This window comes from Acartia tonsa, chromosome 7 (genome assembly GCF_053477335.1).
Source record: "Acartia tonsa isolate MP-2025a chromosome 7, ASM5347733v1, whole genome shotgun sequence".
NCBI lineage: Eukaryota > Metazoa > Arthropoda > Copepoda > Calanoida > Acartiidae > Acartia > Acartia tonsa.
In genome coordinates, this window is record NC_137266.1 from 11,858,224 (window position 1) to 11,876,843 (window position 18,620).

Genomic DNA, 18,620 nt, shown 5'->3' on the forward strand with positions numbered 1-18,620 from the left:
CTTCGCTTTTTATGGACAAATATCCTGTTATTTTATTATAAGGAAAAAAAATAAACTATCTTAAAATCATCTCAGTACTCAGCGGTTAGCAAGATCCTACGGTATAGACAGACAGACATACATCATATCGGTTTAGCAGCAAACGAGATCCTTTGCTACAGACAAAAAAAAACTTTGTATATCGACTAGCGGCTACGCCCCCAGCATCTATTGGCTCTGTATTCAAAGGGGAATGAATAAAAGCCTAAAGCCTTCCCAGGACTTAAAATAGAATAGCCTAAAACCATCCCTCGACTTAAAATAAAATAGCCTAAAGCCATTACAAGACAAATATTAAGCTTACCTGAAATAGAAAGCCCAATCTGTTTAGTAGTTATTGAGATCTTAAGTTTCAGAACAGAAAGCCTTACTAACGTGGACAAACACAGGATATTTCGGACAAATGTCGGAGTGGACATTATATAAGTAAAACGCAGAAGTGTCTATAATATCTTAAAAATTAGGTTTCAACAACATTTGTTTAGTTATTTCTACACAGGTTAGGTTAGGTTAAGATATAAATATACAAATAAGCCCCCTGCAGGGGTTAGGCATATAAAAAAACCTATTTGACAGTTGTAAACAATGTGAGAAAAAAATATGTTTTAGTTTAATGAAATGTTCTATCTGTTTCAAACCTTTGCCTTTCGATAGAACTTACCTACTTTGGAAAACTGTTAGACTGATTTTAAAATTTCAGTCTGTGAGAAAAGATATTCAAGATTTTTTTTTGTTTTGAAAGATTTTTATCTTATAAATAAAATAAAAGACACTCCTGCGTTTTACATAAGCAATGTCCACTCCGACGATTGTCCCATTCCTAGGTTTGTCCACTCCAACGTTTGTTTATGTTTTACTACTTTATATAATAGGATAATATGTATTCTTCTTTTATATTTCTCTTTTCTTATTCACTTGCAGCTGCGCTCTTTTTAATGTAAGGAGGCAGAAAAATAGCCTAAACCAATTAGGGGCTTAAATCTGAAAATGAAAAAGCAAAAAACCATCCCATGACCTATGTGAAGCTTCCCTTAAATGGAGAATTTAGTCAGTTTATGAAATTTTTAAGCTTCAGACCAAAAAAAATACTTTTTTTGTTAAAAGAGAGACTTTTCTACAATTAGGGCTAGTCCTTTCGTCATTGCTCTTCTCATTAAGTTAAGCATGTGGTTTTCTCTGCTATTGTTAAAGATAGACTGTTGAGATTTTTAGTGAATATTCCCATGACATATGTATATCCAGTCTATAAATTATTTTGTCTGTCTCTCAATTATGCTTCAAAAGACTTAGGTTTCGTGATAATCTTTGAGTAATAGCATATTCTCTTAAAGTCTGCTCTATAACTTACTTTGTCTGTTTGTCCATTATATGATCCTTATTCAATATTCTATTTAACTAAAAAATTTCATTCTCTTAGTTTATTTTTTTTCTTTATTTCATTATGTTATTATATTATTTATATTTATTTTATTAATTCATTATATTTTCATTATAATTTTCCTTTTTAAATGCGAAACTTTTCTATAGTAAGGATTGGTTTGTCCGTACGTCCAAACGGTTAGACGACATTTTCTTTAATTTAGACATGTTATAAATATCCTATCGATTTCAAACTTTGCAGAATGATTTCTATAACAGTTGGGTACAATACTATATTCATTACTAGAAAGTATGTACGTCCATTTTTTTGTATAATATCATTGTCCCATTCATCTGGGTTTTGGAGTAATGTTTCTTAGGACAACAAGGTTTAGTATTATAATCAAATACTAAAAATAAAATTATGCCCTTTTACTATATTCTATACTAGCAGATTCGCCCCTAGCCTCAGGGGCTTTGCCCCAAGAGGTGATAAAATTTTTTTTTGGCGAAATTCGTAATAGGACCAAGAAAATCTTCAGCAAAAAAAAAAATGGGGGGGGATTTTTTTGTTTTTGGGGGGGTTGGGGGTATCCCACCCCCCAAGAAAATAGCCTAAAACCACCACAGGACCAGTAGGTATATTCCCTGAATAGTAGAATATAATCGGTCCAGTGGTTACCGAGATCTTAAGGGACTGACAGACGGACAGACAGACGGACAGACAGACGGACAGACAGACGGACAGACAGACAGACGGATGGACAGACATCATTCTACTTTGTATTATAGATTTACGCTAATTTTAACAAAATTTATGTTTGACCTCCTGATTTTAGAGCTTTGCTTTTGTGAATGTTGTTATCCTTGTTATCTTGCTTTTTTTTCCTTTTTCATAACCTATTATATAAAGTAGTAATCTTTTTTTTGTCTGTAGAAAAGCTAACCGCTGAACCTATATGGTTCTCCTTTACAGTGAAGCTTCTTTTAAGTTCATAGAGGGTTTATAATTATTTCGAGGGAGGGTATCTCCACCCTCCCAGAAAATTCACCCCAAGAAAAATATTACCCCATCCCCTCAAAAAATCTTTTTAACTTTTTAAAAGCAAAGCTTTTCTATATTAAGGATCAGTCCGTACGTCCGTAACGGTTAGCTATTTTCGTTAATTTAGGCATGTGATTCCTGTAGTAGAAAGGTACGATTTAGAAAGTCTATAATCATTATCAGAATATCCATACGTCCATTTTAAGCATACTAATTATTAACTTACAACAAATTTTTATGTATCAAAATTATCCGATTAATCTGATTTCTGGGATACTGATTCCTAGGACAACAAAATAGAATGTTATAAGCGAATCATATCTATAATCAAGTCCAAAAAATGTGAGTACGTCCTTAAGCATTTTCCTGCATGTTAGCAATTTCTCAATAAATTTACTTACAATTTTGTTTCGAATTTTAAATTTATGTTCTGACTATTCAGTTCTGACACTCTACATTATTAATGTTCATTAAAGGACGCCTGCAAGAAATAACACGCTTTAACTGCTAAAAGACTGCCACAAGAAGACCCAATACCCCAAATTATAAGCCTTCAGCTTCAATAACAAAAAAGTTCTAGGCATTTCAAAATAGCATTTTATGTACAATGGAATTTTTGAAAGATTTCCAATGCTCATAAAAGAAAAAACAATATTAAATTACGTTGCCTAGACATAAAATTATAACCTTATCTTTGTCAGAAACTTAGATTGCCTGTAACTGATTACATTTTTACAATAAAAACACCACATTTCATAGTCAAAATCTATGAAAAAAAATCGATTTAAATTGCATTTTTAAACGAAAATCATAGCGGAAACAAAGGGGTAAACTAATACAAGCTTAGCTGTGATTGGTTGTTAAGCTGATTCAGCCTTCTGATTGGCTACAGTACATTCGGTACAACGCAAGTAAAACTTATTTTTTTTTAATGATTTTGACTATAAAAATGGGTATTTTTATTGTAAAAATATAATTAGTTACTGGAAACCTAAATTTATGACAAAAATAAGCTTATAATTTTGTTTCTAGGCCACGTAGTTTAATTTTAAAGTTTTCAACATGAGCATTGCAATTCTTTCAAAATTTCCATTGTACATAAAATGTCATTTTAAAATGCCTAGAACTTTTTTGTTATAGAAGCTGAAGGCTTCAAATTTGGGGTATTTGGTCTACTTGTGGCAGTCTTTCAGCAGTTAAAGCGTGGTATTTCTTGCAGGCTTCCTTTAAACTTTTTTCTACCGTTTCAGAGCTTTGCTTTTATAAATGTTGTCATCCTTGTCATCCTTTTAAAACTTAAATTTAAAACTGTAGAGGGTCACATTCCTTCCTTACCTTAATGCCCTACCTTCTATAATGAAGGGGCAATACAATTACAGAGGCTGTACAGGAGCCATAAAGGGCCTATGTTATATAAATTAAGGTAAGGGGCGATGAAGAGGCTATGAAGGGGCTATGTTATATAAATTAAGGTAAGAGGCTATTAAGGGGCGATGGAGAGGCTATGTAGGGGCTATGTTATATAATTAAGGTAAGGGGCTATTAAGGGGCGATGGAGATGCTTTGTAGGGCCTATGTTATATAAATTAAGGTAAGAGGCTATTAAGGGGCGATGGAGAGGCTATGTAGGGGCTATGTTATATAAATTAGGGTAAGGGGCTATTTAGGGGCGATGGAGAGGCTATGTAGGGGCTATGTTATATATATTAAGGTAAGGATTATATAAATTAAGGTAAGAGGCTATTAAGGGGCGATGGAGAGGCTATGTAGGGGCTATGCTATATAAATTAAGGTAAGGGGCTATTAAGGGGCGATTGAGAGGCTATGTAGGGGCTATGTTACATAATTAAGGTAAGGGGCTATTAAGGGGCGATGGAGAGGCTATGTAGAGGCTATGTTATATAAATTAAGGTAAGGGGCTATTAAGGGGCGATGGAGAGGCTATGTAGGGGCTATGTTATATAAATTAAGGTAAGGAGCTATTAAGGGGCGATGGAGAGGCTATGTAGGGGCTATGTTATATAAATTAGGGTAAGGGGCTATTCAGGGGCGATGGAGAGGCTATGTAGGGGCTATGTTATATATATTAAGGTAAGGATTATATAAATTAAGGTAAGAGGCTATTAAGGGGCGATGGAGAGGCTATGTAGGGGCTATGCTATATAAATTAAGGTAATGGGCTATTAAGGGGCGATGGAGAGGCTATGTAGGGCTATGTTATATAAATTAAGGTAAGGGGCTATTAAGGGGCGATGGAGAGGCTATGTAGAGGCTATGTTATATAAATTAAGGTAAGGGGCTATTAAGGGGCGATGGAGAGGCTATGTAGGGGCTATGTTATATAAATTAGGGTAAGGGGCTATTTAGGGGCGATGGAGAGGCTATGTAGGGGCTATGTTATATATATTAAGGTAAGGATTATATAAATTAAGGTAAGAGGCTATTAAGGGGCGATGGAGAGGCTATGTAGGGGCTATGCTATATAAATTAAGGTAAGGGGCTATTAAGGGGCGATGGAGAGGCTATGTAGGGCTATGTTATATAAATTAAGGTAAGGGGCTATTAAGGGGCGATGGAGAGGCTATGTAGGGGCTATGTTATATAAATTAAGGTAAGGAGCTATTAAGGGGCGATGGAGAGGCTATGTAGGGGCTATGTTATATAAATTAGGGTAAGGGGCTATTTAGGGGCGATGGAGAGGCTATGTAGGGGCTATGTTACATAATTAAGGTAAGAGGCTATTATGGGGCGATGGAGAGGCTATGTAGGAGCTTTGTTATATAGATTAAGGTAAGGGGCTATTAAGGGGCGATGGAGAGGCTTTGTAGGGGCTATGTTATATAGATTAGGGTAAGGGGCTATTAAGGGGCGATGGAGAGGCTATATAGGGGCTATGTTATATAAATTAAGGTAAGAGGCTATTAAGGGGCGATTGAGAGGCTATGTAGGGGCTATGTTACATAATTAAGGTAAGGGGCTATTAAGGGGCGATGGAGAGGCTATATAGGAGCTTTGTTATATAAATTTAGGTAAGGGGCTATTAAGGGGCGATGGAGAGGCTATGTAGGGGCAATGTTATATAATTAAATTAAGTGGCTATTAAGGGGCGATAGAGAGGCCATATAGGAGCTTTGTTATATAAATTAAGGTAAGGGGCTATTAAGGGGCGATGGAGGAGCGATGTAGGGGCCATCAAGTTGCAATGTAATATAAATTTGGAGAAGGAGCGATGAAGGGGCGATGTAGGAGCGATGAAGGAGCGATGGAGGAGCGATGGAGGAGCTATGTAGGAGCGATGTAGGGGCCATCAAGTTGCAATGTAATATAAATTTGGAGAAGGAGCGATGAAGGGGCGATGTAGGAGCAATGAAGGAGCGATGTAGGAGCGATGTAGGGGCCATCACAGTACAATTTAATATAAATTTGAAGAAGGAGCGATGAAGGGGCGATGTAGGAGCGATGGAGGGGCGATGTAGGGGCTATGTTATATAAATTAAGGTAAGGGGCGATGGAGAGGCTATGTAGGGGCTATGTTATATAAATTAGGGTAAGGGGCTATTCAGGGGCGATGGAGAGGCTATGTAGGGGCTATGTTATATATATTAAGGTAAGGATTATATAAATTAAGGTAAGAGGCTATTAAGGGGCGATGGAGAGGCTATGTAGGGGCTATGCTATATAAATTAAGGTAAGGGGCTATTAAGGGGCGATGGAGAGGCTATGTAGGGCTATGTTATATAAATTAAGGTAAGGGGCTATTAAGGGGCGATGGAGAGGCTATGTAGGGGCTATGTTATATAAATTAAGGTAAGGAGCTATTAAGGGGCGATGGAGAGGCTATGTAGGGGCTATGTTATATAAATTAGGGTAAGGGGCTATTAGGGGCGATGGAGAGGCTATGTAGGGGCTTTGTTATATAAATTAAGATAAGGGGCTATTAAGGGGCGATGGAGAGGCTATGTAGGGGCTATGTTATAAAAATTAAGGTAAGGAGCTATTAAGGGGCGATGGAGAGGCTATGTAGGGGCTTTTTTAATAATGTTGCAATGTAATATAAATTTGGAGAAGGAGCGATGAAGGGGCGATGTAGGAGCGATGAAGGAGCGATGGAGGAGCGATGGAGGAGCTATGTAGGAGCGATGTAGGGGCCATCAAGTTGCAATGTAATATAAATTTGGAGAAGGAGCGATGAAGGGGCGATGTAGGAGCAATGAAGGAGCGATGTAGGAGCGATGTAGGGGCCATCACAGTACAATTTAATATAAATTTGAAGAAGGAGCGATGAAGGGGCGATGTAGGAGCGATGGAGGGGCGATGTAGGGGCTATGTTATATAAATTAAGGTAAGGGGCGATGGAGAGGCTATGTAGGGGCTATGTTATATAAATTAAGGTAAGGGGCGATGGAGAGGCTATGTAGGGGCTATGTTATATAAATTAAGGTAATGGGCTTTTAAGGGGCGATGGAGAGGCTATGTAGGAGCTATGTTATATAAATTAAGGTAAGGGACTATTAAGGGGCAATGGAGAGGCTATGTAGGAGCTTTGTTATATAAATAAAGGTAAGGGGCTATTAGGGGCGATGGAGAGGCTATGTAGGGGCTATGTTATATAAATTAAGATAAGGGGCTATTAAGGGGCGATGGAGAGGCTATGTAGGGGCTATGTTATAAAAATTAAGGTAAGGAGCTATTAAGGGGCGATGGAGAGGCTATGTAGGGGCTTTTTTATATAAATTAAGGTAAGGGGCTATTAAGGGGCGATGGGGCGATGGAGGAGCGATGGAGGAGAGATGTAGGGGCCATCAAAGTACAATGTAATATAAATTTGTGGAAGGAGCGATGAAGGGGCGATGTAGGAGCGATGGAGGAGCGATGTAGCAGCGATGTAGGGGCCATCAAGTTGCAATGTTATATAAATTTGGAGAAGGAGCGATGAAGGGGCGATGGAGGAGCGATGTAGGAGCGATGTAGGGGCCATCAAGTTGCAATGTAATATAAATTTGGAGAAGGGGCGATGTAGGAGCGATGAAGGAGCGATGTAGGAGCGATGTAGGGGCCATCACAGTACAATGTAATATAAATTTGAAGAAGGAGCGATGAAGGGGCGATGTAGGAGCGATGGAGGGGCGATGTAGGGGCCATCAAAGTACAATGTAATATAAATTTGAAGAAGGAGCGATGAAGGGGTGATGTAGGAGCGATGGAGGGGCGATGTAGGGGCCATCAAAGTACAATGTAATATAAATTTGGAGAAGGAGCGATGGAGGAGCGATGAAGGGGCGATGTAGGAGCGATGTAGGGGCCATCAAGGGACTAAGATATATATAATAGTGAAGGGGCCATGAAGAGGCGATATTTAATTAAATAGCCCCTTGGGATAAGAGGACATATCATCTCCTCTTTAGAAGGGGCGATAAAGGAGCGATAAAGGATCATTTAATCGCCTCTTAGGGCAAGGGGCTATTAAATCGCTCCTTTCAAGGAGTCATAACATCGCCTCTTGTTATAAGGGGCTATTAAATCGCTCCTTTCAAGGAGCCATTACATCGCCCCATGTCATAAGAGGCGATCAATTAAAATCATCGCCCCATATGGAGCGATGTCATGGAAAGGACTATACCCTGATTTTTTTCTAAGAGTAGTTTCTCTTGGGAGGGTGGTTGTACCCTCTCCCAGGACCTATAAGAAGCTACCCTGTAAAAGAGAACCATATCGGTTTAGCGGTTAGCGAGAACCTTCGGTACAAATAAACTGACAGAGAGACATACATCCTGTTATTACGTACTAAGTATATTCTATTAAATAAAGTAGTAAGTTTTTTGTCTGATGCTTAAGATTTTCATAACTACTTCACACAGTTACCGAGATGGTTTCAGGCTATTTTTCTACCATTTTGAATACAGGTTCTTGAAGGGATATGGAAGGACAGAGAAAATAGCCTACAACCTCAAAAAGATCATGTCGGTTCAGCAGTTAGCGAGATTCTTTGTTACAGAAAAAAAAAGGATTTATAGGATAAACATATAATAGGATATAGGGTTATTTTGTCTATTACTAAAGATCTCAGAAAATACTAGTCTTTAATACAAAGTAAATCAATGCCTGTCTGTCTAAAGCTTAAGATCTTGGTAACCGCTGAACAGATTGGGTTCTAAATTCTAATCTTCAGGGAATATATCTACTAGTCCTGTGGTAGTTTTAGGCTATTTTCTTAGAGTGTGGGAAACCCACCCCCCCCCCAAAAAAAAAATCAACCACCCCTCAATTTATTTTTGTAAACTAATGCAAATCAGCGGGGTGGGGGAACCGGGAACCCCCACCGCACCCTGGGGCGAAGCCTAAATGAAAAAAATAATCACAATCTTTTTAAAAGCGAAGCTTTTCTATAATTAGGGTCGGTCCGTCCGTCCGTCCGTACGTCCGTCCGAGATAGCTTTTATTCGTTAATTTAGGCATGTTAGAATTGTCCTATCGATTTCAAACTTTGCATGATGATTCCTGTAGTAGTTGGGTACGATTTAGAAAGCGTAGCAACCAGACATATGTCTACTAGAAATCTATTCAATAGATCTTAGACGATGGAAATTTGAAACTGTCGGGTCAATATTTCTTTAATATTCCCCCTAGTTTCTAACTGTCCAAAGACGTTTATAACAATTAGGGAAAGGGTTGAATTTGGACAGGAAACCTAAATATTAAAATCTTTTCTAAATTTATACGATCCTGAAAGTTAATATTTACTGATATTTTCCAATAAATTTTTTCGTTTCGTCAAAATTTGGAAAAATAGCCAATATGGCTGTCTAGAAAAAACACGAAACCTCTACACCTAATATTTTCTCAGTGTTTTTTTTACTTTTTATACAATTTTTTTAAAAAATTAAATATTGATGAGTTTTTTATTTTTATAGAATGAATTATAAAAAAAATAATATTGGTTGATTGGTTTTTGCGATATCAGAACTCAGAACCATATCAGTTTTACTTTTAAACAATTCAATAAATATGAAAACTTTAAAAATTAAATATTGATGAGTTTTTTTTATTTTTTTAGAATGAATTATAAAAAAATAATATTGGTTGATTGGTTTTTGCGATATCAGAACCATATCAGTTTTACTTGTAAACAATTCAATAAATATGAAAACTTAGATATAAAATTTGTATAATAGATAAGACTTTTAAATAATTTATTCTCCCCTTTCTTTATTCCAAAAATCTCGATTTTTCTTTCATTGTCATATCCTAGTATTTATTATGTGTATTTGTATTGTCGTGTGAGTATGTGAGAGGGTTGTAAAGGATAGATAAATTACCACCCCCCCCCCCCCCTCTCCCTCACATAGCTGTTAAGACTTAAGATTTTTTGTTTCAGGCTTTCAGCGTATCTACTCTATAATAATCCACCTTCCAAAGATCCAACACCCTACATTATCCAACCCTCCACCCTGCTTACTGTCTTCTACATTTCAACTCAACCATATATCAAACTTGCTAATATCATAAAGTGAAAGAAAAGTTAAAAAATAAACCACCAATAACCATTAAATAATGTATTAATCATTCTAACTCAAGTAATATGTACTAATTTATTATTTAACCTAACATACTAACAAAACAATAATCATAACTTTTTTTACTTTAATGAAATAAATAATCTAAATAAATAAATAAACTATGTTGACTTAAATAAAATGAAAATAAATATTTTTATTTTATTTGGATTGGAGTTAGTTTTGTAAATTGTAACGATTTGTCCTTGTTCTCTAAGGTCTCATATTTCCTGTATCATGAGTTGACCCTTAGCTTTATGCGGTCATAAATGTTCCCCCCCCCCCCAAAAAAAAAACGCTTTTATCAATATACCTTGTATATTGGGGAATATTAACAAGGATTAAAACATCCATAAAAACTAGTACTGAAACTTTATGACAAACGGATACAGGAAGCAAATGCCTACATTACCAGAAATGAAAAAAGCTATCCGCTTTCTTACGGAGATTGACCAGCCCTAATTATAAAAAAGCTATTGTTCTGTAAGATTAAAACGATTTCTGAAACTGTATAACAAACGGATAATAACACAAACACTTAAATAGTTCAGAATAGTCGACAAATAGTCGACGGACAAACTGACCCTAATTATAGAAAATTATTGTTCTGTATGAACTTGAAGATCTCATATTTCTCATGTGAGTTCAGTTAAGTTGACCCTTCCAGTTTCCCTTCCTTAATCAGGTGACATAAATTTTTCCTCCCCGCCCCCCCCCCAAAAAATAAATATTGTACAGCGATTAAGGCGCGAAGATATGTTAATTTTATTTACCATAAAAACGAGTACTTTTATTATCAAACTGACATTATTCTTTTATTTTAGTAATTATGGGAAAATTGAAACAAATTTAAAATGCACGGAAAAATGTCTATAAAAATTTTAAAAAACTTAATTATGAAATAGCTTCGCTCCAAAAAAAATAAAATACTGAAGGGAAACAAACTAATCTCAAATCTTAAATATATATGAACATAGCTTTGTAACTTGTAAGTATGTCTGTCCAGGCGATAAATTTAATTCAAAAAATAGATATTTATCAAATTATCACATCGTATTATAAGCGTATGACCGGAAAGTAAAAACGATTTCTTTCAACTGAAGTCCAAAAAAACCGTATATAGTTATTCCGAATTTTACGATTTGTATTTAATAAAAGATAGACAGACAAAAAGAAAGAACTAAAATTATTAAAGTGATTATCTAAATTTGGTTACTATCATCATATCTTTGTAGTTTGTATAATTGATCAAAAAGCCTTCATAAAACTCCTAGGAAAGTTTTTTATCCGTGGAGATTAACAGACATCCTATTATTTTATTCTTTGGTTTTCAATGATAACTATGATATATAGACAGAACAGAAATGTACAATCGTTTGATTATTAAAACCAGTTTTTTTAGCCCCGAGGAGCCGTTTAACTATGAAAGAAATAGCTATCTGTCTTAAAGAACGAACGAATTAAAAAGTAAAAACTTTGTATATTTGTTTTATTCAAAAAGAGTAGGTTTTATTGCAATTAGAGTCTTCCAACTAATTCACTTACAATTTTGCTTCATATCCGTGTCATGTTATTTAGTTGACCCTTTTTAAAAAAATTTAAATTTCCCTTCCTTGCGAAAGAATGTTTTTAAAACTTAAAACATATGAAATGATATTATCACAGATATTATCATCAATCTATAATATAATTGGCCAAAAAGCCTTCATAAAGTGTTATAAAGCATATAGAGAAGTTATCTATATTCCAACTTTCAATATGTAACTTTGAAGCAATTTTGTTTGTTTTCTACATTACCGAATACTTTGTGAAATCAATTCGTCTTAAATGTAACTTTTCTTAAAAATAGGTTTCTAAAACTTGAAATATAATTTTTAACTTTTCTCACCAATGAATGATGAAAGTATAAATTTAAGAACAATTTGAAATATTTACCCTCTAACGGCTAATTTATTTACTATAATTTCATCGTATTAAATCCAAATTTAATCTTGTTTCTCCCCCCCCCCCACCCCAATTATTACCATACCATTACCAGGTTGGTTACGATATTATATATTTGTTTTTTATCCGTGGACCGTGTGACATGAAAGATTAAGCATCAAATCCTCCCCCCCTCCTCAAAGGGGAAATTAGCATAATTCTTACATGTCTACCTAATAATTATAAAACATACATAAGTAGCGAAGCTCTAAAATTATGAATAATAAATAGACCATTTGGAACAATGTATGGTTGTCTTTTGAAGCATTAAGCTAATAGAAAAACGTTAAAACTTAAACAATTGAATTTACAATTACATAATCCTAAATTTGCCTAAACTTAAAATTGTTTATTAATTATTTCTTATCAGTTCAGCATTTTGATTTTTGATTATTATTTATTATTGTCAACTGTCCTATCCCCTCCTAATATTTATGTTTTTCCCCCTTTTTTTTTGGGGGGGGGGGGAGCTAAACAGATATCCTATTACCTCCTAATATTTATTACATACAACACCAACCCCAATTTTAGGGGGTTACATGGGGGGGGGGGGGGGGGGGGGCGCGCATTACCACTCCGCCCATATTCATAATGAGCGGTGAAAATGGACAATTCAAAACATATGGAAAATAGGAATTAGCGAAGCTTTTCTATAATTTGTGTTGGTTATAAACGTCAGTTAGTATTACTATTTTATATAATTTATAGACAGAATACTTACTTTATAATTATACTTATGCATTTATGTTAATGTTCCCCCCCCCCCCCCAAGAAACAAAACAAAACAAAACATATGGAAAATTCAAAATACTAGGAATTAGCGAAGCTTTTCTATAATTAGTGTTGGTTATAGACGTCAGTATGTTAGTATTTATATAATTTATACTTATAGACAGAATACTTACTTATAATTTTGATTATACTAATGCATTTATGTTAATGTTTTGCTTTAATGGATATTGTCATCCTTGTTAAAAATATTTCACACATCCGATCCCATTGAAGATATCTAGAATATTATAAATCTTAATAATTTCTTGGAAACCAACAACAAAGAAAAATTTGTAGGGGGTAATTAATGATTCCTTGAAATTTCATTTGCTTACAGACCTTTGAAGTGACAACATTTGAACATTTGTTTTATTTTTGCTATCGTTATTATGGCGGAACAAGGACAGAGAGTCACAGTTGGGCGCAGGCGCAAGCCGGTAGCGATGGATGACTTGGTTCCTTACTTCCCCCGTACACTTACCTGTACAGATCCAGAACCAAGTTTATACCCCGACCTGATGCCTGGATGGTACGCCCATTATCAGGTCCTTCACAGATCTTTTAAAGATATATCTAACCTGCTTTACAGGTCGGGGTTTCAGAGTGTTCGGAATATGCAGGCGATCAGACTATTTAGTGAAGGAATTGGTATATACCAATTCCTTCACCAAGCCCTTCCATCTTCTCAGCTTACACGCGAACAAAACCAACTTGTTCTGCAGCAAATGGAAGCAAAATGCAACGGTTACCGTGACGACGTTATCCAGGCGTTAGCTGTCTATGACCGTGCGATAGGATTAGATGGCACAGTAGATCTATCAGATGAAGACGAATATCCCGATATCTCCGGCGATGTAAATCCATCTTCCGATGATGGAGATATTGACGCCATCCTGGAAGTTCTGGAACACGAAGGTGGCGCGAGCGAAGGTGAAGGTGATGACTCTGATGAGTCAGTGATCATTATCGATTGAGTTGAGAATGAGATCGCATTCCTGTGAATATTTAGTTAGATTCCACATAAATAACATAACTTGACATATATATGCTATAATAATAAAACTATGAAAAATAATTTTCTTATTTTTATTTAATTTAATTTGTAATTGCGATGCTGCTCTATAATTTGAATTATAATTGAAGAAGTAAGCTCTGTTTGTCTGTAGCTAAGGATCTCGCTAACCACTGAACCTATATGGTTCTCCTTTACAGTACAGCTTCGTATAGGTCCTTAGATGGTTTTATTTGTGTACTTATTTTAACTTTGAATTGAAGACATAAATTTAAAATTATCAATAGCTATAGTATTAACTTTAACAAACAAAAACATTTAAAGTGCCACTAGAGGCCTCTAGGGGCGTAGCCGCTAGTAAACTTATAAAGAAGTAAGCTCTGTTTGTCTGTAGCTAAGGATCTCGCTAACCACTGAACCTATATGGTTCTCCTTTACAGTACAGCTTCGTATAGGTCCTTAGATGGTTTTATTTGTGTACTTATTTTAACTTTGAATTGAAGACATAAATTTAAAATTATCAATAGCTATAGTATTAACTTTAACAAACAAAAACATTTAAAGTGCCACTAGAGGCCTCTAGGGGCGTAGCCGCTAGTAAACTTATAAAGAAGTAAGCTCTGTTTGTCTGTAGCTAAGGATCTCGCTAACCACTGAACCTATATGGTTCTCCTTTACAGTACAGCTTCGTATAGGTCCTTAGATGGTTTTAGGCTATTTTTCTGCCCTTTCATATCCCTTCGAATATAGAGCCTCTAAATGCTAGGGGCGCAGCCGTTTGTATCCAAGGAAGAGACTCGAGAGACGTTTGATATAGTTATTTGATATACTTAGGTAGGTAGGTAGGTAGGTTCGAATATAGAGCCTCTAAATGCTAGGGGCGCAGCCGTTTGTATCCAAGGAAGGAAGAGAGACGTTTGATATAGTTATTTGATAAAACTTAGGTAGGTTAGGTAAGCGTTCCACGTATTTAAAATTATCAATAGCATCGAGACTCGAGACTCGAGAGACGTTTGATATAGTTATTTGATATACTTAGGTAGGTAGGTAGGTAGGTTCGAATATAGAGCCTCTAAATGCTAGGGGCGCAGCCGTTTGTATCCAAGGAAGGAAGAGAGACGTTTGATATAGTTATTTGATAAAACTTAGGTAGGTTAGGTAAGCGTTCCACGTATTTAAAATTATCAATAGATAGCTATTTCTTGCATCGTTAACGAATAAAAGCTAACTATCTCGGACGAAAAATCAACATGTTTAAAATGGACGTACGGACATTCTGGTAATGATTATAGAGTTGCTACGCTTTCTAAATCGGACGGACCGACCATAAGAATGAATAAAAAAGTGTATTATTTCGAGTTTCTTATCACATTTATTTTTATCACGAATATGAATATGAAATGAAATGAATGAATTTATGAAATACAAAATGAAAATGAAACAATGAAATTGAAAAACGAAAAAAAAACAGACAGACAGACAGACATATTTACATTTAGAAATATAAAGTAGATTTGCTACTAAAAAATGAAACAATGAAATTGAAAAAAAAATTAAATGAAAATATTAAAACTAAAGAAAAGGGGTAGTTTCACGAAATGCATTTGAACTTAATTTAGTGAACCGCATATTTTATCCTGGTTAAATGGGTAAACTACATTTATATGGCATATATTTGAAATGAATTCAATTTTCTACCACGTAGTTTTTAAAATATCAAGACCTTAAAATTGTCTTTTTTGTGATATATGCAATTTAAAAAGACGATTTTCAAGTCTTGACATTTTAAAAACTATGTGGTAGAAAATTGAAATTTTTTCAAATATATGCCATATAAATGTAGTTTAACCATTTAACCAGGATAAAATATGCGGTTCACTAAATTAAGTTTAAATGCATTTCGTGAAACTACCCCTTTAAAAAATCTGCAAATTTAGTAAATAAAGTATTATAAATATATCAAAAATAGTATATACAAAATTTGAAAATATCCCCCCCACCAATAAAAATAACCGCGGGCGCTCGGCCCCCTAGCCATATAACCTAACCTAGCCTAACCTAATCCAGTCATTTAGTCGGGGGGGGGGGGGGGGGGGGATAATTGGAATTCTAGTAAATAAAGTAAATATATCAAAAATAGTATATACAAAATACAAAATAGATTTTTACAATTTTTATCCCCCCCCCCCCCCCACCAATAAAAATAACCGCGGGCGCTCGGCCCCCTAGCCATATAACCTAACCTAGCCTAACCTAATCCAGTCATTTAGTCGGGGGGGGGGGGGGGGGGGATAACAACACAAAATAACAATAAATTAACAGTAAATATCAACAATAATCAATAGAATTGAAATTGATTATTGTTGATATTTACTGTGGCGTGCGCACCTATTGTCAAATTGAAAATAGGTTGCACACGTTGAGGTTGACGTTCTTGCTGTGGCGGGGGTGGGGGAGGTGGATTGTTGTCGGGAAGGGGCTCTGGAGGGTCGTCCTGCTGTTGAGGGTGGTCCGGCTCTTGAGGATGGTCCGGTTGTGGTGGTTGATGGGGAACATTGACATTATTGTTGTTCCCCATGTTCCCCATCTGTTGGATAACCTGTTGACCTTAATAAATTAAATCAAAATTAAAATTAAAATCTCTCAGGAGGGTGGTCGATAGATCGATGTACATCCCCAGTGATTTTCCCTTCTGTAGATTACAATTAGTTCCATAAAAGCCAAAAAAAATACATTTTAATTAAAGATCCAGCTTAGATTTTTTGACGCATTTTTTGGAGCTTCTCTTTTATGGATGTTTTCATCCTTGTTTTATAATAATCATGTAAGCAATTCTGTATGATATTTACTATTAATTTAAAATAAATGGTTATTTTTTCCAAACCATAAAATATCTCAACGCAATTAATTAATTAAATTAATTCCAAAAGGTGAATTTATTATTTTAGAGTAAGGTTACTGGACAAACGTATTATATATAATACCTACCTAATTGTCTTGCAGCATTACGGCGTCGTTGTCGTCGAACTCGACGCTGGTCATCAGGCTGGGGTGCAATAGCAGCCACAACCGGATCATCTCGGAGGGGGGCCTCAACAGGAACAGGAAGAGGAACAGCGACACCTTAATAAATTATAAATGTATAGAGTCGAAGCAAAATTTTAAGTAAATTTGTTGGAAAACTGCTTCATACAGGATAATGTTTATGGTCATACTTACATTTCTAGGACTTAATTATAGAGTTGCTTCGCTTATAATATTATTCTTTGTTGTCCAAGGAATCAATATACCAAAAACCAGATCAAACGGATAATTAGATCACATAAAATTTTGTTGTTATAAAAGTAGAAAAATCAACATGTTTAAAAGGGACGTACGGACATTCTGGTAATGCTTATAGAGTTGCTTCGCTTTCTAAATCGTACGTAACTACATCATGCAAAGTTTGAAATCGATAGGACAATTCTAACATGCCTAAATTAACGAATAAAAGCTAACTATCTCGGACGAAAAATCAACATGTTTAAAATGGACGTACGGACATTCTGGTAATGATTATAGAGTTGCTACGCTTTCTAAATCGGACGGACCGACCATAATTATAGAAAAGCTTCGCTTTTAAAAAGGTAAAAAGGAGAACCCGATCGGTTCATCGGTTAGCGAGATCCTTTAGTATAAGGATTATTTATTCATTATATTACACTTTGTGGAATAAGTTATAACTATAAAAACAAGGATGACAACATCCATAAAAGCGAAGCTCTGAAAAGGTAGGACAAACGGACATTAACACTTGTATAATGTCATGTTTATAATTGTTTATGGTTATGGTTATGGATTTACGGACATTCTGGTAATGATTATAGAGTTGCTTCGCTTTCTAAATCGTACGTAACTACATCATAATAAATAAATAACTAAAAATAAATAGAATTCAATATATATTATACCTTGACGTCGTTCAAGTATTCGCTGGCTCCTTCGTTTCGTGCTGCTGGGTACTCTAGATTTCATTATTCGTTGATCGTTCGGATATTTATACTGAAATAATAATTTAATAATTAGTATTTTATTTTTCATAATGCAAATGCAGATATAATTAATTTCAATTTCAATTCAATTTCATCAAAACGTTCACAATATACGTATAAAAACACTGCAAAATCAAATATTAAAAAATAATTAAGTTTATAAGTTTATTTTATGCGTATATAAAAACTAATTACGCATTAAAACAAAGAGAAAGGCGGTCAAAAGGTAGAGAAAGCCATTAAAATAAAGGGGTTGTATGCAAAAATGTAATTTCCTCATTACCTTCCGATAAGCCGCTGAAATTTATTTTGCCTTTTCTCGGCAGTTTTCGGCGGTTGCGCCGCCGTTTCTTCTCCCCTTAGTATCCAAGTAACTTGAAGTTGGCTGGCCCATCTCTCGTTCGTCGCCAACCTACTATTTAACTTTAAATTACAAATTTGTAAAATGTAAATTATCTTTATAAACCAACCTAATGCCGTAAAATCAATCTTCGAATAAACCAACCTAATGCCGTAAAATCAATCTTCGATATTTATTATTTAGAAAATGTTAAGATTTTTAATTTGTTAATACTAATAGTCTAATAGCATGAAAAAATTTTATCTTTACATACCCTTTAAAATAAGTGGCATCCGAGAGGTCAATATCCAAACATATATGGGTGGGGGAAAAGGGTTTTACATGTAAGTAACAGTTAACACCTTTATAGTCCCCCCCCCCCCAAAATAAAGGGAAGGGCAATGGGCTGTTTATTTTACTCTAGTCTCCCCCCCCTCCCCTTTTAAGGAGGGTTGCTATATGAAAAGAAAGGGTTGAACTTGATTTT

General features: G+C 35.2%; 2 protein-coding genes across 3 annotated transcripts in view; both read right to left on the minus strand.

Annotated features, from left to right (window-relative positions):
- The window catches only part of LOC145324831 (uncharacterized), an 84,614-nt gene that overhangs the window by 16,647 nt on the left and 49,347 nt on the right, over positions 1 to 18,620 (minus strand). The gene's annotated exons all lie outside the window — the stretch shown is intronic.
- On the minus strand, positions 16,056 to 18,586 carry LOC145324127 (uncharacterized). The gene is made up of 4 exons (XM_080166752.1): positions 18,077 to 18,586; positions 17,713 to 17,803; positions 16,751 to 16,885; positions 16,056 to 16,369 (listed from the first exon to the last, which is right to left on the minus strand). The coding sequence occupies exons 2-4, from the start codon at positions 17,774 to 17,776 to the stop codon at positions 16,101 to 16,103; spliced, it is 468 nt and encodes a 155-aa protein (XP_080022878.1). The 5' UTR covers positions 17,777 to 17,803; positions 18,077 to 18,586; the 3' UTR covers positions 16,056 to 16,100.